Below are 24,888 nucleotides of genomic sequence, written 5' to 3'. Positions count from 1 at the left end.
TAACATTATAAACTACTCAAAGTTAAAAAGAGAACCACCTTCTTCATAATATTTGCCTATGTCTCAGGTGGAATATGAAGAAACTATTTCTACAGATGATGTAATTAACATTTATACTTCTTGAAATAAGCACATTGAAAAATACCAAGCATGTGAACAAAGCTGCCAGCTGTCCGTCTTCTGACAAGCTTACAGTACTGAATGATGAAGCAAGTCATTTTAGGAGCCTGAAACAATGGTTACAAGTGAAGAAAACAAAACAACTTTTCACTTAATTCCCCAAGAAAAATCCCTGTTCAACTGTTTTTAGTCCCCTCCCCACATAATTTAAAAAATACCATGGGTGATACGAAATGTGTTGCTTTATAACAGCAATAAACAGAAATTCCAGTAAGACCTAAATGATGCGTGTCTCTCCCTGCTCTTCTGAATCCACTAACACATATTATGCTAATCCTCCTATGTTATTCTTTCAACAAGATCACCTGTAAAGGCAAAAGAACATCAATGATCAATTATATGGAATCCTCCATTCCATCAAATGCAAGCTCACATTTACAGAAATGAAGGCTTTGGACCTGATAAAATTTGCATAAGCTATTTCTAACATATGACTAGCTCAACACACAATTAAATATTTACCAATTTGAGACTTACTATTTCTCAGAACACTTCCTGGATCAGACAAGTATTGCAGAAATGTGTACCATATAAAGAAACATCATACTTTTCAGAGTTTTAACATAATTTGTACTCTATAGCTGAGCTATAATAATTGCAAAAACAGGCTTGCAATGACTAGCATTTATGACTATTACTACACACAACCTGTTGTTTGCTTTTTCTGCCTTACAAATCAGCTAAAATTATCTTCAAAACAAATGTTGGTATTTCGTTTAGAGTCACAACATCTCATGTCCATATGGAGGTGCCAATGAATCCTGGAAAGCCACAAATGTATAATTTCGCTATTGTACTAAAGAAAACTTGCAATGTAAGAGACAATAAGGCAGAAACATGAAAATAAATTCCAGGCAAAGCTGTCATTAAGTAGTTAATTAAGAAAGTAATGAAAAGAAGATAGCAAGCACTTCTTTTCCATTAATTAATGCTTAGACAAGGAGATATTTGTGAGAAGAGCAGAACATAGGAAGAAACTGATCTTAACACAGAATGGTATAATACAATTAAATAGAGAGATTTATCTTTCCATTTGCCTTTTGAATCAAAATATTCTTAATGCAACAAGTACGTGCTTTAAAGTACACAGTATATTAATGGATATGACTTCTCTATCACATAACCAGCTCATCTTGAACATGTACTTAGACAGAAGTCTAAGAGATTCTCCTGTATTACATATTGTAGTGAATTATAAATTTGTGGGTTTTAAAATATTTAAACTCCTCATAGTTGGATTATTGCATTATAAGGAAAACCACATAATTCAGCACCGAATATCTGCCTTACATAACATACAGATATACAGTGTTTTGAGTTACAAGAGAAAAATGGCTGGTGTTTCATAACACTATAGAGAACATGTACCTACTATCTGTTTTACAAATGTTTAAGTTACAGTCAAGGCACTTCAGAGGACCAGTTCCTTATCAAATCTGAATTTTACATCACTTCCTTCTAAACATGTATTCCTGGTGAAAATTGTCAAATTAAAAAATAACAAACAAAAAGCAACCCCACAATTTTACCTTCAGATCTAAAAGCTCCCATTTTGGCTCCAAAATAAACCAAGAAATGAAAATAAAATCATCTACAGCAAGTAAAGAAATTATCTTTAAAAGCTGCAAGAGCTAGCAGCAGGTTTCATAAGTGCTTCTTAAAAATAACTACAGCATCACTAGGGAGGAGGTAACATTAAAAAAAGAAAAAAAAAAAAGGAGGAAAAAAATTAAAAAGAAAGCCTTGCTGGCTTGATTCAAAATGGTGGCTCCCTAGGAAAAAGTAACTGTTAAGCTTTGGTTTTGGTGTTAAAACTGTCTTTTGCATAAGCAATGGGGGAAGGAGAGATTAGTCCTCAGCTGGAGGCTCAGCTCTGGTCAAGTAATTTTTCACACAATCAAAGATACAATATACTTTTTATTTACTAAACATTCACACACAGAGTACAATAGACTGCAGTTAAAAACATGGATTTCAACTGTTTAACAGTGAGAGTTGGGGCTACTCACAATTGGTAGAAGCACAAGTGACACTTCACCCCTTAGGAAAAATGACTTCTGATAAATGCAGTATTTAACTGGAAGATATTGTATAAGATATTTAATATTTATGTCACCTTTTTAATATTTAACATCTTCATGTTTGATCACAAAATGCATGTTTGGAAAAATATTTTAAATTTGAATGAATTGTAAGAATAAGCCTCTTCAATTTCCCCCAGCTTGCATTAAAGATGAGTGCTCTCTGGTTTCAAGCATTTGAAAGATGCTCCATTATCTGTTAAAGTGAAATAATTCCATGTTTTTCTATATTCACCACCTTTTTTTACAGTTGTGTACAACAAAAAAATGATTACACACAAAGTTGGCCACTAGAATCTGAAAGCTCTTCTTTTAGAGTTTTATCAAATTCTTTATTAAACCTCTGATTTGGAATATAAAGAAGAAAACCCTTAAAAGTGAAAAGCCTCTTTTACTAAGCCTCTGCTTATTGTAATATTCAAGCACACCTATCAGACTGATCTCTCAAATCTTCTAGCACTAAGACACAGAATTAAGCTGCTGGTAATTAATCAATGGCTATAATCACTATGACAACCATTATAGCTAAAACAATTCAGCTGTAGTGGTCACAAATCAATGTGTGATATCACATATGCTGCTATAATACCTTAGCATCAATAAATAAGGGAAAACCTGACCACCATAAATGTAAATAGATCATACTTTTTTTGTTGTTCATCTAAAAAAATGTATATTTAGCATTATAAACTCTAAAGGAAGTCTTTTATGTATTTTCTTACAATGCTCAACTTTCTTTTTTGTGTCTATTCTACTGAGGACTAAGAGTTACCAAACATCTTTAACTGCCTTTCATTTCCTGATACCATGCTTTATAATACCTAAACTATGAACCAGTTACCAGTAACAATTCACAATCTAAATATTGCAAAACAAATCAAAATCCTTAAGCTAGGAGTTATAAAACATTTAAATTTATGTCACACTGGGGTGATTAAATTAAATAAAGTTTTAAGGTATATTGCTTACTTTCTGTTGTTCATGTTGTTATAATTATTTGATAGAGATGGAGAGATCTTTGGTAAAGTTGAAAAATTGGATGCACCTGGGGACCTTTAAAAATATGAAAATGATAAATTAGATAAAAATGTCAAGATATTAAAAACTATGAAAGAAAGCTAACAAATGAACAATTCATATAAACAAGCATGGAAAAGAAGTACTTTTAAAAGAGTGGACAAAGCACTAAAAATACCCAAGACACGCAGCCCTCAGCATCCATCTTTTAAAACTTGAAATGCTTCACAGTACTTTAAACTTTGATACCGTGTTGAAGAAATAGAGCTATTAAAAACAAAAAGCAAGCAAACAAAGAAATCACAGGTCACTGTACTACACACACACACATCCCCCCCCCCCGCCTCCGCTCCCCCCGCCCCCGTTTTTCAGTTTATAGTATGGCTACAGATATTTTGGTGTTCTAAAACCTAGAATGTAAAGTTTCTACCATGGAAATTTTATGAATTTTTCATTTAACCATAAATGGATGTTGAGATGAGATACAAAAACAATTAAGATACATACTTCAAGGTCAGTTTAATAGCAGCACGAAACCATTTAGTTAAAATTTTCTTATTAATATTGTTATAAAACTTCCAGGATAATATGAACAACACGGAACACTAAATAACTTTTTTTTCCCAAAAGTAGTAGCATTATCAATCATCCCCTTTGTTTAAAACTATTTTAAAATATAAGACTATGAATCATTTTAATTACAATGACCCTCTGAACATAACAATTAAATACAATATACAACTATCTTGCAGTGTATTTTTCTTATTCTGATCAAATCTTAACCACGGATAAGGCTCTGAATACCCAAAGGAATTTAGGCACCTTCATGTTTTTGTGGGCCCTATGCAACTCCAAGTGGTTTGCAAGCACCAGCTGTCATTGGAAAGCTTTGAAATACATATCACAATATTAAGAGAAGAAATTCTGCATGCAGGATTTTTTTAAGCACCTTTCAGGAACTAAACTCTGCAAGAAGATAAACAATTTTACACAGGGAATTTTCCAGAGTATATTTTCACCTTTTTATTAATAAATCTTTTAAAAAAGGAAAGATGTAACACCATGTGAAGAAAATGTTATTTAATTTTTAAAGTATTCTGACCAAGATGCATAAAGCTTTCCTGTAGATTTCCTTTATCAATCTAAATTCTCTTCTTTGAACATTATCTTCAAAGAAGTAAAATACACAGACTGTGTCCACAAGAAAGATATAAAATTGAAGTCAATTTAAGTCTACTTAATTCAAGACAAAAGTTAAATTATGCACATTCATACATGTAATTATTTTAGAGGCTATTTGAACTGAGTCATTTTGAATGGAAAGTGAACTTTTAAAAAAAACTGTGAAGCTTTTATGTAATTTAAACCAAATTCAAATGCAATACAATTTTTAAATTTAAAACTCAATGTATAACTGTTGCCTAAAAAATTAAAAGAAACCAGAATAAGCTATGTAAATAAATGTCTGGTTTCCACAAAAAACTTGAAATAAGTTAATTGTTTCCCAGAGAAGATGACTATCAGTAGTTTTACTCTTTGACAGCATTTGCTATCAAATACAAACTGATAATAATAGGTAAAACAGTAAGAAATTCCTACTGCTCTGTGGTGTGCAGTCTTTCTGTTTGCTTATGGCTGCTTAGATCGCTAAATCCTGCATATAAAGAAGAACAGAATTCTTTCACAGCCCTTAATACATTTCTTGTGGGAAAACTTTGGAACAACATTGGCAGAAATCCCCCCCATCATTTAAAATAAAACAAAAAAAGATCAAAACAAGGAGAATAAAAAAACCTGAAAAGACAGTTAAGTGCTAATGCTGAATGTACTGCCATACTTCAGTTCTGCCTTTAAACTTGTAGAAAAAGAATGCCCAGCAGAATAACTACAATGACTTGGAAAAAGGGATAGTCTGCCACATCTCAACCTCAGAGAAGGTGATGGAGAAATTAACCCTGGAAACCACTTCCAGACAAGAATGTGAAAAGGACTAGTCAGCATGGATTTATGAAATGGAAATATTGATTAACCAGCCTGATAGCCTTCTATGATGAGATTACTAGCTTGGCAGATGAGGAGGGAGCAATGGGTGTTGTTTATCTCAATATCGGCAAGCCTTCTGATACTGTCTCCTGTAACATCCTCATAGACAAGCAGATAAAGCATGGGTTACCTAAGTGTACAGTGAAATGGACTGAAAACCAGCTGAATGGTTGGGCTGAGATGATTTTGACCAGTGGCACAAAGTGCAGTTGGAGGCCAGTAACTAATGGTATACTCCAGGGGTCAGTATCAGGTCCTATACTCTCTAACATCTTTATTCATGACCAGAACATGGGGACAGAGTGCACCCACTGCAAGATTAGAGATGACACAAATCTGGAAGGAGGGACTAATACACCAGATGGGTGTGCTGCCATACAGAGGAACCTCAGCAGGCTGGAAAAATAGGCAGACAGGAACCTCATGAAGTTCAATCAAAGGAAATGCAAAGGCCTGCACCTGGGGAGGAATATCCCCCAGCACCAGAACACACTGGGGTGTGGTGGGGCAGGTGACCAGATGGAAAGTAGCTTGGCAGAGAAGCACCTGGTGAACATGAGCCAGAAATGTAAGGCCAACAACTTTGTGGGCTGCATTGGGAAAAGCACCGCCAGCAGGTCAAGGGAAGATCCTTCCCCTCCACTCAGCACTGGCAAGATACCCCTGGAGTACTGGGTTCACTTCTGGGCTCCCCAATACCAGAGAGACAGGGATTCACTGGAGCAAGTCCAGTGAGAGGCCACAAAGGTGATCAAGGGATTACAGCATCTGACATGCATGGGGAGGCTGAAAGAGCTGGGACTGCTCAGCCTAGAGAAGGGAAGGCCTCCAGAGCAATCTTATCAGTGTATAAATAGCCAGTGGGAAGGAATGAAGAATATGGAGCAAGATCCTTCTCAGTGGTGCCCACTCAAAGGTCAAAAGGCCATGGGTATAGATTGAAGTAAATGAAATTCCATCTGAGCATAAGATGATGTTCACAAAAGATAACCTGTCACTTTTTTTACAGTGAGGGTGGTCAAAAACTGGAACAGGTTGACCAGAGTGGCTGCACAGTCTCCATCCCTGGAGATATTAAAAATGTGCCTGGACATTGACCCAGGTGACCTGCTCCAGCTGTCCCTGCTTTGAGTAGGGGGACTGGATGAGATTATCTTGAGATGTCTTTCCATCTTCAAAGACTTGGATTCTGTGAAGGTGGTTATGATCATAGAATCTTTGGGTTAAAAGGGGCCTTTAAAGTTCATATAGTCCAACCCCCTTGCAGTGAGCAGGGACATCTTCAACTAGATCAGGTTGCTCAGATCCCCGTCCAACCTGACCTGGAATGTTTCCAGGCATGAGGCATCTACCACCTCTCTGGGCAACCTCTGCCAGTGTTTCATCACCCTCATTGTCAAAAATTTCTTCTTTAGATCTAGTCTAAATCTACCCTCTTTCAGTTTAAAACTATTACCCCTTGTCTTACCACAACAGCCCTGCTAAAAAGTCTGTCCCCATCTCTCTTACAAGCCTCCTCCTTTAGGTACTGGAAGGCTGCAAGGTCTCCCTGGAGCCTTCTCTTCTCCAGGCTGAACAACCCCAACTCTCTCAGCCTGTCCTCACAGGGGAGGGGCTCCATCTCTCTGATCATTTTTGTGTCCCTCCTCTGGACCCTCTCCAACAGGTCCATGTCTTTCCTGTGCTGAGGGCTCCAGAGCTGGACACAGGACTCCAGGTGGCGTCTCACCAGAGTGGAGTAGAGGAGCAGAATCACCTCCCTTGACCTGCTGGCCACGCTTCTTTGGATGCAGCCCAGGATATGGCTGGCCTTCTGGGCTGCAAGCACACATTGCTGGCTCATGTCCAGCTTTTCATCCATGTGTGTATATATATATGGATTAATATAATCAGGCTAACATAAAATTTCAGGTTTTAAATCAAGCTTTGGTAAGTTTAACCTACTTCAGTTTAGACTACTCTCTTCTTAGAAAAAGCAACTAATTCAGTTAATCATACTTCTTCGGTGGGTGTGCATGAAAGGTTGATATTTTAACATTGAGAAATAAAAAAAAATGTTCAGGTCATGCATTTGTTAAAGAGTTTCTCAACCCTGAATTAATGGATATTAATGACCATGTTTGTTAAACTAACTTGAAAATGTCTGTTGTACATTACCAGCATTTGATGTTTATCCACAGGGGTCAGACACACGGTTACCACAGTCTAACAAGTTATTACGCATCAGCAAACAGCAGTCCAGCTCTTAATTGTCAGACAAGCTCTGACAGCTCGCGCTTTTACAATTTAAGACATCAGAGTAAGTCTCCAGTTAGGTCTATTCTCCACAATTATCTTTCTTACAGCAAAGTCAGTAGAAATGCAGACCTGTCTGCACATCGACTGCTTCAAGGAAAAAACCACAGATTTCAAATCTCTTGGTTAAAGATGATACTTTTCATTTCAGTAGACAAGCAGAGTTTTTCTTTTGAAGACTCGTGGATTTTTTTTTCCTAAAAACCTTGGATACACAAGCATTAAATTATTTCAAAAAGGATAGCTAAGCATCTTTTATTCAAATTTTTTTCCCCTCTTAAAAACATTATGGAATCCAGCTCAGAAACAAAAAAGAATGAAGTAAGAGCCGTTAGTGTTTTTCCTAGATAAAAAGGCATACAGTTTTGTACCAGAAAAAAAATTATGAAAAAAAATCTTATCATATGATAAATATTGTAAGAAAACATTCATTATTACAAGAAGAAAAAAGTATGAATGTCTGCAGCCTCAAATTTTTGTATGGTCAAAAAAAAAATAAATCAATGTATTCCCTTTTACAGGCAAAAATTGTTAAATAGTAGCAGACCATCTGTAAATTATGCAAAGTAGCCAACTACTTGATTAGGACGACTTATTCCATAGTGAGATCTTAAAGGGATCAGAATTACATCTGTTACTTTTATTACACACACAGATGTATATTGATGGATTAATTAAAAATTCTTAGTTTTTTACCGTGTAAGAAGCATTTCAGAAGAATATGATGGATCAATAGATTTAATACTTGTTTATTGTTTTCTAAGAAAACAGCCAACAGTACTTTTCTAAAATTAGAAGGAAATAAGCTTCCAGCTAATAGCTCCTTTGTATGTTTCTCTAACTTGCTTTTATATTTGCACATAAACAGGTAACAAGTTAGTAGCAGAAAACTAATAGAAACCTTGTCCTGGCTATTCATCTGGTAGTTCATGGAACTTCAAAACTTAAATCTCCTTCCTCCTCCTTGTCTCATGTTTTATAATCAGATCATATTAAAGGTTTTAGCTGTTGTACAGTTTCTCCTGAACATAAGTAATTTGATTTTGTAGTATAGTTGCTTAAGTTACTTGAACTATAACTTTAGATTTTTTAATATCTTAGTTTAAAACATTCTTTTGTTGATAATAAATTTTCCTGCCTGTGGAATAATCCCCCACAGAAGGATACACATATGAAAAAAAATTGTCTGCACACAGATCTCAAGTCTTCATTCAAGGATCAGCAGCAACTAAGCTACCAAAGCAACTGGGATCTCCATGTTTGGATGAGTTTGTCACATGTATGATGTTGAGGAGACGGTTATTCACAGAAAAGTTAGTATAACAAAATTTTCTGCAGAACTGCCCATTAATGCTGAGCAATATCTATTTTGGGAGCAGATGACAGTAAAGACATTCCAGGAGAAGACACTATGAGCTTCCTAGAAAAAGTTTCAGAGAAGCCAAGCTTCCTGAGCAACAAACATCCCAGTAGCTGATATAAACAGTTGATACAAACAAAATCTCTCAGAGAGCCAAAAATCCAGCTATTCCTAAGCCTGACTGCTCCTGTGCACATTTTAAGAATGTACACCACATTCAGACACTTATAGACAACCCCCCCCCAACATTTTAAACAGCATTAAAGTACGAGACAATAGCAGGTATCATTAAACTTTACAGGGGTTTTTATAGAAGATGTTGCAATTACTTCCATAATTAAGTAAATTCAGAAGTTAGAAGAACAGTACACATAAAAGAAATCCAAGCACTGACAAGCGTGGACATAGAGCTGAAATTCTAAGTTGCACAGTAGGGTCTTTGCTCCTATATAAAAAGGATCTCAAACTTGAAATCATTTCTTCCTAGTTTCTTCAGGAGAAGAAACAAATACGATAATCGACCTTTTCACTCGTAACAATTAATTATACTTTTAAGAGAAAGAGAATTATGATTTTCCAAAGTGTTGCTTCCTATACTGAGCTCAGGTCCCGATTTGTCCACTTTCAAAGTAAATATTTTCTGTTCTTGCAGTAGAAAAAGATGCTCACACCTTTAACATAAAAAGGTGTTTATGTTGAAAATGTTTCTCATAAAAAACTACCAACGTTCATCACCTACAGTAGGAAGAAAGAAAAACTGCCAAAAGAAGCAATCAATACAAAGATTGCTGTTACGATTCTGCTAACAAGAGAGAGACAGCTGAAATGTGCAGAACATCTTACTATCTCTCATTTTCCACTGTCACAACACAGGTTGTGCTGCCATTCACACAGACTTATATGGGCTGGAAAAATAGGCAGACAGGAACCTCATGAAGTTCAATCAAAGGAAGTGCAAAGGTCTGCACATGGGGAGGAATAAGCCCCGGCACCAGAACACACTGGCATGTAGGGAACAGGTGACCAGATGGAAAGTAGTTTGGCAGAGAAGCACCTGGAGTCCCGGTAGACAAAAAGCTGAACATATGCCAGCAATGTGTCCTTGGGCCAACAACCTTGTGGCCTATACTGGGAAAAGCATTGCCAGCAGGTCAAGGGAAGATCCTTCCCCTCCACTCAGCACTGGCAAGACACTCTTGGAGTGCTGGATTCACTTCTGGGCTCCCCAGTACCACAGACAGGGATACACTGGAGTAAGTCCAGTGAGAGGCCACAACGGTTATTCAAGGGATTGCAGCATCTGACCTGTGTTGGAGAGGCTCAGAGAGCTGGGACTGTTCAGCCTGGAGAAGGGAAGGGTCCAGAGCAATTTTATCAACGTGTAGAAATCCCTAGTGAGGGAGAGTAAAGAAAACTGAGCCAAATTCTTCTCAGTGATGCCTGCTGGAAGGACAAGAGGCAACGGGCACAAACTGAAGCACAGGCAATCCCATTTAAATATAAGAAATTTTGTTTTACAGTGAGAGTTATCAAACAGTGGAATAGGTTTTCCAGGGAAGCTGTGGAGCCTCCATTCTTGGAAGTGCTCAAAACCTGACTGGACACTCTCCCAAATCAACCTGCTCTAGGTGACCCTTCTTTGAGCAGGGGATTGGACTAGGCAATCTCCAGAGATGCCTTCCAACCTCAGCTATTCGGTGATTCTGTGAAAATCTTAGCTGATATTCTGACATGATCCTGTCCTTTTCAAGCATTATAAATCTTTCATACTTTCCAATATTCTATATTTTGACCTTTCTAAAGATGGCATTTTATTCCTTGGCCTCAGAATTTATGTTTACAATTTGTACAATTACTAATATTGTACTTACAATTTTAAACAATTTGTTTTAGAAAACAAGCACTACAAAGAAGTAGTCTCAGCAGGAATCGGTGGGAGACCAGTGTGTGACCAGTGACAGGACTGTAGGAAGGTGTCTGGATGTACATGGTTTGTGATGACAAACTAATACTCCTAATGCATCTCACACAGAAGACTGAAAAGCAAGTGTTTAATATTTCTACCCCTTTAAACATTTATTAGATTTTTCATAAATTTTTAAACAGATGTAAAAACCTGTCCCCATTACTGCTTGTTGATAGCTTCTATTTGAATCCACTAAATTTTACAAACCTTCCACTACTACAGTGCATTTGAATACCAAATTTCAAATCAATCTTTCTGATAGCTGTCAAACCTCAAAAATATATCCCAGCTTCACAGTAAAGCGATTCATCCTCATTGTCTGGTTTACTTATAGCCTCCTCTGACACCAGTATTCTCAGTTACCATTTTACTTTTCTCCAGATCAAACATTTTCAAGGAGATATTTATTCTTTAGTTTATATACTGCTCCTGAATGCCTTCCATACAGTGGAATCAAAATTTGGCAGAATAAAAGCCGGTACCATCAGCAAGAATATCCTTCTACCAAAATTTCCAAAAGAATCTGTGACATTGAGTTACCCAAATTCTTTTTACCTTCAAAATCTGCATCTAAAATTTGACTCAGAACTTCCATTTCTACTAGGTGCTTTCTGAGGTCAGAAATTACACTTCAAGTATTTTGCATCCCATTTGTTGTGCCGCTCTACATTCTCAATTCTTTACGCGAAAACATCTTGCTAAGCAAGATTATACTGTTGATACTAAGCTTCAGTTGAACTCAGACTTCATCAAGCAACTTAATAGAAGCCACTGCTTCTAATAAAAGTGCTTGAGATGAAACACCAAAGATAAAGAATCTCTGTCCTTCAAATGATAAGCAATGATACTATAAAAATGTTTTAAAACAACAGTGAACCTCAAATATATGAATGCAGAATATCAAAAGGAATAAAAGGAACTTAAATTAACTTTTAATGAAAGACATGCTCAAGAACCAGCCAACAAAAGGAAAAAACACATAATAGTTTTTTTATGTTAACACATAACACAAATAGTTAACTAACTATTTATAAGGCTGAGATCATGTTAATTTACTAGTGACTAGTTCCAACTGTTCTTTAAAACCAACAGAACATGATTTAGATTCTGGAAACGATATTAAAAAAAGTTTATCCATCTAAATGAGAAAAAACACACTCAAGTCTTTCTACTCACTTGCCATTATCAAGGTGCTGTTGATAATGGCAGCAGGAAGAACAGAAAAAGAACATTATGCTCTGTTATTTGATGACAGCCCAACAAAGAACAAAAGCAACAGGCTGGTAGTGTAGACTGCAATTTAAATAATGCTTATGTGTAAATACTGTGCTCTGGAGATAAAAGGACAAGCTATCCATGAAAACATTTACATGTAAGAAAAATAGGTGAACATATAAAATACATATATCTATCAGATACACTATGCTTTGAAGCAGAAATCTAAATAAGCTAAGTTTTCCAGTTTTCTACTATTCTACTATATATTTTCTATTTTTAAGCAGGATGACACATATCAGTGGCTGAAATCAATAAAATTAAGCAATGTATATGCAGGAATTCACCATTATTATGTCATGTTCTACAATGTGCAGTACTGAAAAAAACCACACTATTCAGCATATCTTCAGCTAAAACATCTGAAGGCTGATGTTCAAAACAAAAAGACACTTTTAAAACCAGGTTTTTTTAAAAAGCAAAAAAACATGTGAAAACAGTTGACCTATAGTGAATAACTACTTAAATTCACAACTTACTTAGGAGTTGAAGGACCTCTTGGCCATGTTCCATCCTCATTCTTCTGTTCTATCACCAGTACCTACCACAAAAAGTGTAATAAGCAAACTGGAATAAAAACATCAGTAGATTGCTTTCTGTTCCAATCTTTTTAATGGATTTGCTGACATGTGATTGAGATGGAAAAGACTGATGTTTAAGTTACTATTCCCCGAGGTTCAAGAATATTCCATTCAATTACAGGGCACCTCCCTCTTGCTCTATTAACTTTTTTCTCACCACATCTTAATTTGTGCAACTTTGGGCAAGCCACTTAATATTTCTATGCCTCAACAATCCATGGATAAAATGGCAAGACCTTATCTCTCAAAGAGGCCAGAAGATGACCTCCAATGTCTAAACAGCATCTATGACTCTATAGAAATCACAAGTCTATACAACAGCCCTGTTAAGGAAGGGATATTCTTGAAGGAATTTTGCCTCGCTCTCAACACAGATTGGTAGAATACAACCCAAAGCAAAATATTTTCTGCCTTGACAGCCTTAAAATCATATCTGTCTGGTTACTCTGTATTTTTTGCAAAAGCATTCATCTAATATTAATTTCCCAAGGGGACAGCTGGATAATGAAATTAATTTCATTCAAGTTGTTACTGGTACAAAAGAGAGCACAGAACACTCAGTCCTAAACACAGGCATCAAGTGCCATTTGAAACGCCTTTGGGTATTTGAGATATCTGCCTATGCTGGCAGACATGACACAGGACCTACAAAAAGCTCATGCCTTTCTGGATTGACAGCTGGGATAGACAGATCATTTGAAACGGCAACTAGACTCCAGTATTTAAACTGAATCTAACTTTTATTTACCAATGCAACTGACTCTGCATAACTGCACACTGATGTTTCAGGACGCTAACTAGCAGTCATGCCATGCCTGTATGTGTCTACACAATGACATACATTCACATATGTTCTTATGCTCAAAACCTTATACGTAAGTCATGCTGCCACTTAAAGATGTAATCACCTTTTCAGTATGAATACACTAAGACATGACGTTGAAAACTTGCTTTCCATCATGACCAACCTTCTATCTGGAAAAGAGTAGTCTGCTGTCTTTGGTCATGAATTGCTGTAAGACAGATTCTGCCATATTTCCTTCAACTGGCTCTCAGACTACTAAATAAAAGGAAGATTTAGACTTAAAAGGTCAATGGAACCCCTAAAGGCTCGCTTCAGGAACCAACTGACAAATTTAAAACATTAATTTACTCTAATCACATGCATAGTTTAGGATTACAAAGTAAAAAATAACTATTAGGTTAGACAGACTGTAATAGTCCGAATAGCTATTATTAGGTTAGGAGGTTCAGCAAGAAAAATAACCTTGTGTGTCAGCAAGTGCAACAGACCAAACACACATGGTCGACCACAATATTTAGCATTTTCAGAAACCATGGTTAAACTCAGTTTTGAACAATATTTGTTTTGCTGAAAGTACAGATGTCACCTAGAGATCTTTTTATGGCTATATTAGACCATGCTTTCTTCATAGTTAATGTTTCACTGGGATAGAGGCAATTTGCAAGTTACATCTTTGACGCAAATCTTTTATGGGAGATAGGGGCTCTTCCAGCAGGACCTCTGCATTGTTAAAATTACCTGTGTGAGCCTTTAAGTGCATGCAGCATGAAGCTAAAGGGCACAATAGTTCAAGCTGTTATTTTGGTGCACTGATTACTTACCTTCCATGCCATAAAAGAAAACTGAAGCACAGCATAAATACTGCTGTTAAGTAGGTTAGAGTCAAGTATTTCAAGAAAATACTTTAATGTAATCTCGCCTACAATTACTGCCATCAAATTTCATCCGTTCATATTTGTAGCGTGACAGCATGAAATACAGCTATTGAAAAAACATCCAACTCTATATGAAGACTAAAGAATCAATATAATAATATGAAAAGTTATTCTAACAATGCAGTTGTTCAATCAGTTTGTGTAGCTTTAACATCCAATATTGTTCTTTACATTCATATGAAAAGGTAAAAAAAATTCTCTTTCAAGAAACTCTCCCATAAATGGATTTTAAAGTGATTATATAGTCCCATGCTAAAGAAGGTCTTCAAGGTCTTCTGTCTCTATATTTCTTATTTGAAATATTTTCATTTTTTCTTAGTTTCTTTCTGAAATCTGGACAGTGGAATTTGCGTAGAAGACATTATTCTTTTAGAGTACCTAAGAAGTTTTTCAAATTTTGGGTTTTGTTATAGGAACATATTCCAGATCCTACGATTTCTTTTTTATTTCAGGTTTTACCACATTCAAGTCATGCTATGTTAATTTACTTTTAATTGACCAGGAAAGTTAAACTCATTTTTAATCCTGAAAACACACTCCAAGGCTACTTCTATTTTGATGAATTTGCTTATAAAATCCTCTATCCCTAACACAATCTATTAGGAGGCAATTTTCATTTCAAAAGAAGGAAAATTCATTGGGTACAGCTACACTTCATGAGCAAAAAAATAGACATAAAAAAAAGAAATAAAATTACACTGCACCTGTCCTTGGTATAAACCAGCATCCTGTATGGTACTGTCTGGTTTATTCAAAGGTTCAAAAGTATTACTCATGTATTTGTTCCACAATCTGGTCTCTTTTTCACTTGGAATATTGAAGATTTTCCTTATCTCTTTTTCAATTGTATCTGTTTTGAAAGGGAGAGAACACAAGTTTAGCATTTCAATACACAAACACTATAAGGCCAAATAAAGCATCAGAATCACATACTCTTTTCCTATATTCAAAATATGAATGAAACTGTAGAAATATCCATGCAACTACATCACATTGTAGGACAAGCATAAAGTTGCTAGTTCGCTTGCCTTTAAAATGGAAGCAGTTAGAGGACTATTTTATTCCCTCCTGAATCTCTTAGCAAAGCAGACCAAATAAAGAAAAGTTGATAAATAGCTGATCAACAAGAGGTACCTATGTACCCATCTACTAATTTCTTAGAGCATGGTAACACAAGAGTGTGGGTGGGTAGGGAATGATTAGAAGCAAGCCTGGCAGCAAAACCAGGTGCAGGGAGTGCAAGTCATTCTGCTCTTCTCCCTAAATCACACTGTTTTTGGTTTTCATTCTTCTACTACCTGTATGCCAGTGCATTTAGCACTAAGCACAATATATATGCATAAACTTTAATTTACACTCTCACAGAAATTCAAGACTACTCTGTAAAACTGAAGCACGTAAATGTATTTTAAAAGGATGATGAAAGATTTTACGTCCTTGAAAGATTTAACATAAAATGGTCTACCAGCTCTTACTCCACCTGAGAGAAATATAATCAATGTTACGTAAGTTTAAGGTAGTATAACTATTGCATACAACTGAAATTTAAGAAGTCCATATTTAACTCCATTCTCCTTATGCAAAAGCAGATTTTATTAAGAGTTCTTTACTTTGAACAAATGTGTACAGTTCTATACCATAGCAACCTCACTTAGAATTTTTTTTTTAATTGGTACACTCAAAGCCCCACGGCAGCCCAGTCTCATAACAGCTAACACAGAAAACAAAACAGGAGTCAAGACATGTACAGTTTATTCCTGGTGATCACTGAAAACACAATTACAGTAAGGGCCAATGTAAGCTCTTTGAGAGACAAAGGATGTGTCAGCTCCTCTAGCATTCCCCTTGCTCCCTTTTACTTAAGATTATTAAGATTATTATTTTCTCTTCTGCTATTGCTAAATATGAAAAGTCAAAATAAGACCAGAAGCTTAAAAGTACCTTGTAAAAATCCAGCCATTGGCTTGTGAAATGCATGACATCTGGCCAATACAGTATTTGTAGATATTGTAGGCAACTGAATACAATTTCCTTCTATACTAGTTAACACACATTTTAGTATGAAAGTAAGTGTTAGACTGGATCATCTGTTTCTGTATAATACAGGTGATATGTAGGCAAGGTAGGTGCTATAAACAAGGCAACAGGCTGTTACTTGATTTGCTGACTTTAAAAAAAAAAAAAGAATTATATACTGTCTGAACCAATTCTCAACCAATGATTTCAAATAACTATATTTGAATGTAAGAATGAACCTAGCCAGCAACAATCTTCCAAAATAGAAAAAAAAAAACCCCAGATTTATCAATGACTGACCCTAAAAGAAGAATTTACAAAAGATAATTTTTCATATCTTATTAATACCATGACAATTAATTATTTGAGCATTGCAGCTCGTATTCTTCACAAGTACTAAGTTAACATTTATTATGTTAATTTTTAACATACTCCACCGCACTAACAGAACTGTTATGAGACAGGAAGCATCAATCCTATCAGATGACTACTCACTACGTCCAAGACTGACGTTCTACTTGACTATTATGCTAATTTTGAGACTGTTAAACTGAGGTTCTTTTACACACTACCATGAATGCAACCAATGCACACTTTATAATTCTGCCCCCTGCACCCCCCAGCAAGTGTCACTGAAGTGCTGGCTCATGATTTGAAGTGAAAGTGCCTGTTCCAGTCTAAATGAAAACATTACATTCAAAGAGGTATGGTCTTTGACATACTGTATACTGGGTTCTCCTCTAGTAGCATTAGATGCATCCCATGTATAAGATGATTAGTACTAGGACAATGTCTAAAGGGACAGGAAGAAAATGCCCTTTAAAGATGCCCCTCAATCCATCAGCTATATAGCTACAATTTGAGATAGTTACATTTGAGAGTTAAAGATTATAGATCACATACAGGATATACCCTATCAGATAGCACCTCCAAAAAAACAGCTGCATGATTTAAGTACTATTTTGCAAGACTATGTGGAAGAGTCTTGATGAGAGGTTGGAGAAGTTCAGTGGATCCTAATACAAGTACACCCTGGCTTCTAAATGCTAATGCTATTGCAAATACTGGCTAAAGGAAACTGTAGTAAGATGTTCGTCTCTACTATGAAACAGTAATCCCAGCTCCCTAAAGAATGGAAACGCTAGTCACAGATCCCAGAATAAATTGTACTCAAGGGCAGCAAGTTTTACATTCTTGCATTCTGCAGTAAATTAAAGGGAAAGATGAATCAAAGCCATTTGCCAAGATAATTTACTAGCAAAAGTCCAAAAGTCCATTAGATGCAGAGCCACTGGTGTAATCTTCTACAAAATATCAGTTCAGTTTTGGAATCGTTTTATGCCATTGCAGACACAACCTGACTCCTATTCATCCATAACAGAGGCTACAGTCAGTCCTTCTGTCATTGTGGTTTGTAAAACTCCTGAATAAAGGTAGAAAAGGCCTACACATTAGCTGATGACTTAGTTTTATCATACTTTCATATGATTAATACTCCTGAATGGATCATTAACTCATTTTCACCCAGAAGCCGTGATGCCCTCTAGGATCAGCGAAAACAACTAGACTGAAATGCTGCCTGAACTACATTTATTGTCTAGCTCATTTTCTTTCCAGAATTAAAAAAAACACTCCTACCCCCCAAAAGTTAGTCATCAATCAGTCTCACAGTTATATGCACTGCCTCCAAGGCAAGAGTCCTCAATTGTAGGAGATTCCCAAGAAGGTCCAAAGAAGACATTAGATATGTTCAGTACCACCTCAAGAAAATGACTGTCATTATCAGGTCTGCCCTCTGTAATTATTTTTTCCTACCTTGTACTAAACTATTGACATACAGCTTAGCTTAGTTTCTATTTGAGTGGAAAAGGTATTCCACAAATAACACACATTTGAAGACTGGTAGGTGACTATTATACTGTGCTTAGAGTATTTAAGGTGCTCCAAAACTTTCGTTGTTTGTGAATTAAGGAAGGTCTTATACTGATCTTTTGAGGGCAGTAAATAATGTAACCAAAGATGGTGGGTAGAAAACTCAAAACTTCTTGAAAAGACCATAGTACCTTATGTGCACTCACTTCAGTGGGCCTGATACTGGCTCTTCTGTACTACAAAATTCTACAACCATAATGAAAATGCATCCCTTACTGGCATATACAGGGAAGGGTGAAAAACAATGAAGATTCTGTAAAATTCCTCCTGCATATTATTTATTGATATAATAAGCATCTCTGCTATACGTTTGATGAATTCCAGAACTACCTTAAATATACTTAAGGTAAGGACAGGGGCAGAGGAGGAAATAAAAATCACCATTTTATTAACGTATGGTAAAAGAAAAACCTCAGGGATCACTTATTTTTCCACTCCTGAAAGTGGTTTTAATTTTTCTAGCTCTTCTTCTAAGATACAAACGCTTTTGGATATCATGGCTAGGATGGCCCTGCTTGGTGCTCTGCCTAAGAAGCTTCACCTTCAGAAAGGGCATGTTTTTAAGGCTTCCCAAGAGCATGTCATCCACATCTCAGGAAAGCACATAAGGCTAGTGTCTTGAAAGGGGTTGCCAGCGAGCCTGACTGTTTCTCATTACCCTTTACGACAATTTTCTCATAATTGTAATTTTCTCTCTGCTAAGAAAAAATGAATACACCTCCAATTAACAGTCATTCCAAAATGCCCTGCTTCTGATTAGAGAAAGAAAATATCAGAAATGCATCCATTACCTATAATTCCAATGATACAATTAAATTCAGTATAGCTGCAAAAGAGCTTGTATTTGGTCCTCAGGGAAGGGTAATACTAAATTGTTTCTTCTAAGTTTCTGGGTTTGCTTGGAAGATGTACTTCATTATTCTCTAATGTTAAACGAGATCTCAAAAAGGCTAACAACATACAACACTGAAGCCTTGTTTCAAGGACGAATTTCATAATTTTAAAGTTTTTATTCTAATACAAGCAGATAGTTACTTATTTAACTATAAAATTATTCCATTTTAAAAGTAAGCAATCTGCAAAGAATTAAAGGGTAGCAAGTATAAGTCACTACCCATAATGTAAAGGGAAGCAAGCCCCCCACCTACCCTACATTGCTGTCAAAGAATGTAAACAAAGAATAATGGTTAGGCATAAAGTGCCAAGGGCATAAAATACAATTCTAACTGCACAAATACAGGTGACTGAAAGACTCTTATCTCAGGTACACATGCACAAGTACACCAAAAATTGAGTTGATATGATCAGCAATATCTTTGCCTATGTTCACAGACACATTTGTTATCAAAATATGGTTTCAAACAACGACACAATGCTCAAAGAGTGGGCAACAACTACAAAGAAAGATAAGTTAAAGGTTTAATAGAGAACTCCGTTATGGTAAAAGATTGTGCCTGGCCTGCCACTTCACAACCCAAAGAATACTGTCTTTGTAGGTCACCTTTAGCTATTAATTTATAAATTCAATTCATTCTAGTGTTTTGTAATATACCCTTCTCTTCATATATATGACTAAAAAGTATTGGCTAACAAAAGACATGAATGGAAACACATGAAAAAAATCTATTTCTTACACACCAAAAGCCAAGAAAAAGTACTATGGAATTCAATAGAGATAACGAAAAACATCACACTCTCCACCTCTTGAAAAGTGTAAACCTTTAGAGTTAACACAGATGCCTAGATAATAAAACACACCATTTTTAAAAAATTGTATCAAAAATTGTAAATATTTCGAATAGTTAACTTTTAATTTTGACCCAAACAAGACTATACTCCTATCCTTTTTAATGGTTACAATACTCATCTATCATTTTACCTAGAGACTTATTTATTCAGAACTTGCTACCAAGTACTATTTAAACAAGTAACAATCACATATTTTTAAAAACAGTTGCACTTACCTATTGTATCAGCTTTACTAAATCTTCGTGTGACAACGTTGTTCATATTTCCATTTTCACAAAGCTTTAGTTCTGTCAGATATACTTCCACTTTGCAGTGCTTTACAAACATACCCTGTTCAACAACCTGAAAAACAGATTGGGATCAGGTGTCAGTCCAAACATGTTTTCGTATACACCCTTCGTAATATTTTTGAGAACTCTTCAAGAAACTGAAGTTCAGGGAATGTAGGACACTTAATAAACACCAAAAATTAGAACTAAAATTCTCCTATAGCTTTTTAGAAATACAGTAAACGAAAAAGTAATTTTTTCCCACGCTGATGATCTTACCTACATGTAACATCACCATGACTTTCAGAGTTAAGTACAGTAGAAATCACAAATGTGTATAATTAACCAAAAGATAAGATACTTGATCAAAAGATAAGAAACATCAGAAGTTATTTTTATTTCAAAATACTTTCATTGTATGCTCATCCTCAAAAGATGACGAACTAGTTTTCACAGTTAAAGAATATTTATCAAAAACAGAGCACACCCTAATAAAATCTGGCTATGATATTTTTAAACAAATCCTGTATTTAAGCAAGACCTACATATCTTCCACCTATATTCCGGTAATGAATACATTCATTTGAAATTTCACCTACTCATTACAGTTGTTTATTATATGTTCATTTTTGCAACGTCTATTACAAAATAGTCAGGTATACAGTTTTGGGGTTTTTTTTTAAATAAAATTGGAAACTAGGAAAAAATATTCAGGGTCAGCTCTTAAATGTTTTTCCCTTTGATCTTCCAAAGTGTAACTGCAGTACTTAGTCATGTAGGCTGTTCCAAAAATAACCATCAGCCTGATATATGATACATCTGACAAATAAGGTAAAAAAAAAAAAGCCACCAGCTAATTGCTAGGAGAGATCTGCTATCTGCTGTACACAAGTGCCATAGAAAAAAAAAATAGTGAATGGTTTCACTGCTGTTCAGTAGTTTGCCTTAGCTTTAATGACTGCCAACCATGACATTTAAATAAAAAATGCATCTTAATTTGAGCAGCTTAGTAAGGTTTTCAGCTACTAGAGAAACAACAAAATAGTTGCAGTAAACAGAATCGTGTAGTATGGCTAAGATTTCTGAGAATAAAACTGACAATGCAGTGGTAGTATCACCACATCCTTCCACATAAATGCATAATGTTATCTGACAGTGATCAAGTGCAACATTGTATCAATTGAAAATTTGGATCCATATTTCAAAAAAAGTTGATGTAACGAAGAGCATGATAGAAAAGTATCATCCTATCCTTATGAAAAAACCTTAAGGCAGACAGGAGGAAGAGTCATGAACAAATTACAAAAGCATCAGAAAGAAATGTTCTGAACCAGAATATGCATCTCGGAGGATAACTACTGTTCATACTGACAGAAAACAATGAAGCTATGCCAGTTTACCTGTACATCCCATGTATTTTTCCAGTTAGTTCTGTCCAAGTAGAAGGTAAGTTACTCTAATTTCCCTTCTCTCTCCTTCCATTTTCTCCCCAAAGTGAAAAAATTACAGAACTTTTACTTTACCATGATGATGGAAGAACATTCAGTTTGCTGAAATCCATCTTCAGGAAAAACAGTAACAAGTTGATAACAGATACATCTTTAAAGAAGGAGAGCCATTTTAATTGATTTCAGCTCTTACAGAACTAGAGAAAAAGAAAGAGACTTTCCAGGAATGTCTCTTTAAAAAAGTTCTCTTATATTGTATTAAAGAGAATGTTAAAAAACCCCAACAGACTACTTCTATTGCTGACCAAATGAATCTTGAAGACACAAATTTTTTTCTATAGCTAAATCTGGCATTTGTTTGAAAGGAATGCACTTCACATAAGCAGCCAGCATGCATGTAGTTAGACCATACTCCTGTCATAGGAGGGAAAAATGTTGTATTACACCAGAAGTCATATCAAACTAAATTCTAACAATAATATTCTTTCTAAAGATCTCTGTAACTGAAGGAATATGCCCTAATGGTCAATTTAGAAATGGCAAACATACCGGAATGTATTTTAAAACTTAAGAAATAATATAAACTAACAAGATTATATGAAGAATAAAGTGGTAAAATTTCACATCACTTTAATAATAAGGATGGTATATCCTGGAGCACAAAAAAATTAACATCAAGGATGTTAATTTAAGTATCTCATACTTACAGAGGGCCACAGTATCCACCATACCATGGACTACTACTTGTGTTGAGGTAAGCTTTTTGCTTAAAAAAAACCCTCCCTTAGCAAGCTGCTGAACACAGAAGACACTGCTTATCAGAAAAGGAACTAGCAATTACTCTGACAGTGTTAACATTATTAGAGCTAGGTTTTTCGCTAATATAGTCAATACAGTTTTAGGGGTTTATGCTGAATTACAAAATCATTTGCATTAATAGACTTACACGCTTCTAAAGCAAGTTCTTCTTGAAATATTAGAGGGCTTACTTCCAGGGAAAAATTCTATCCTTTGCAACCTCATTTCTCAATATTAAAAACTTAAGCCTCTAAAAATTGAATAAAATTGAATAAAAATTAGATATCTATAAGCAACTAAAGCAGGAGTTGCCTATATGATTACCATAGTCCATGACTTAAAATCTTCTAATAAATTCCTGTGCAACTCCTGCATATTCGCAGGACTATATCTGAATTATATTCATCCCAGTAGGTAACTTAAGAGTACCTTGCGTGCTATTGGTTCTTGACCTTCCATCAGTGTGTACCAGCTAACTAGCCTATTCCAGCCTTCGGTCGGCAAAAGGATGTAGTCCAGCTCATCAATGAGATGTTCCTTGAGAGACTGAGAATCACCATCTATAAGAGAAAGATATTTTTACTTAAATACCGTAATTCTGTTACTTGAGTTTTAAATGTAACACTTCATATAAATAGCAAACAAAATATTTTCTGAGCCACAGTTGTTATCAGTAATATGGTGTTCAAAGCAAAACTCTTCTGAAACTGTTTAGGCAAGCTATCCAGTTCATGCACAGCACATCTATTACAGGTACTACTCCTATACTCAGGAATCCAAGAGTGACAACTGCATACCCTCGTACAACCGTAAGCCTTCAGAGAAACCAATCCATTTTTCCACCCAGTTTGCACATATTCCCACATCACCACAGATTCTTCCATTTAATGCTACAGTTGCATCCTTCACTGAAAATGCAGGAATGGGTAGTTACAGTAGATCCAAGACAAAGGTCGAAGTCATTCACTCCATGTCAGACTGGGAAAATAACATGGCACAACCCTCCTATCTAAAGAATCCTATGTGCTCTAGAAACACAGTCCCTCCAAAATTTTTCACAGGGACAGTGAGATGCAGCACTTGAAAGAAGTACAACTTGGCAACCTCTTTACATCAGTAGCATGCTTTTAGCTTTGGTTTAATCCTTATTACACTAGTAAGATAGCAGCTATCCTGTATGTGTAAGAGGTGATTCCAGATCTGAGCACTATGAGCCTCAGACAATTAGGCCAGCTGTCTTTTCATCTGGAAGTACCCAACTACAGGCCAGCAAATATCCCTCTGTACAGAGGGAGATCAAACAGGGAGACCCACACATTCATCTCCAAAGAATGAATCAGGATGACAAATTTAGTGAAGTATGAAAATAAGTAAACTATGTATAAAGAATAATCAGACTGTAATAAATATAGAGCCTATTTATTTTCCTTGTCCTATGTGAATGAACTGCAGAATTTCACTGCACAATTAAAACTGAGCATAAAAGTAACCTTAAATAATCTCAAATTGCTTCAGGTATTGGCCTTCCTCTTGGATTTTTTTTTTTTAAAAGTAATACTTCTGAGCAAAATGAATACCGTTACCTTCGTTTTTCTGTAAGTACAAAAATAAGTACATGCTATGCAAATATGAAAAGCACTAAAATCCTCTCATTTTATCCTATTTCTGTACTTCTCTTGTTTGTCCTTTGTACAGATTGAGCAAACACAGCACGATGTGACTTCAATTAAAAAAAAATTATGTTGAGCTTTAAAAAAGGCACACTTAAAAATTAAAGGTCCTTTAATAACAACTATTCAATATTTTTCTTCTGTGTAAGAATTTAACAAAACATGTTTCAACATGACCTTTTCTGTAGGAGGGCAACACTACAGAGGACATTTAAGAGACGCATTCACTTCCTGGTGTGAAGAGTAAATGAGTTTCAGCTTACCAAGACTCTAGAAATCTCCTACACTTGCTATACCTTCAGTTGGTTTAAAGGGTTTGTGATTTTAAGGGAAAATATGGGAAAAAAAGCAATGCTTTTTGCTTTAATCACCCAAATAGTGAAAATACGGGCAAAGAAGGATGCACAGCTTTCTTCTGCTCCTATTAGCTTATCGCTAGTGCTGACTCCCTCTTTCCTTCTCCAGCTA

General features: G+C 35.6%; 1 protein-coding gene across 2 annotated transcripts in view; it reads right to left on the bottom strand.

Annotated features, from left to right (window-relative positions):
• Positions 1–24,888, bottom strand: part of USP15 (ubiquitin specific peptidase 15) — a gene marked incomplete at both ends in the record, with an annotated part of 68,880 nt that overhangs the window by 25,112 nt on the left and 18,880 nt on the right. Inside the window, 5 exons of one of the 2 annotated variants that reach the window (XM_082013942.1) lie at positions 3,231–3,314; positions 12,697–12,758; positions 15,243–15,388; positions 20,451–20,577; positions 23,180–23,310. In XM_082013942.1, coding sequence (XP_081870068.1) covers positions 3,231–3,314; positions 12,697–12,758; positions 15,243–15,388; positions 20,451–20,577; positions 23,180–23,310 — 550 coding nt within the window. The remainder of the gene's footprint in view (positions 1–3,230; positions 3,315–12,696; positions 12,759–15,242; positions 15,389–20,450; positions 20,578–23,179; positions 23,311–24,888) is intronic. The other variant, XM_082013941.1, reaches the window with a different exon arrangement.

Source organism: Phaethon aethereus (genome assembly GCF_964289735.1).
Source record: "Phaethon aethereus genome assembly, chromosome: 1".
In the NCBI taxonomy this organism is placed as follows: Eukaryota; Metazoa; Chordata; class Aves; order Phaethontiformes; family Phaethontidae; genus Phaethon; species Phaethon aethereus.
This window is presented reverse-complemented; position numbering and strand designations above follow the sequence as displayed.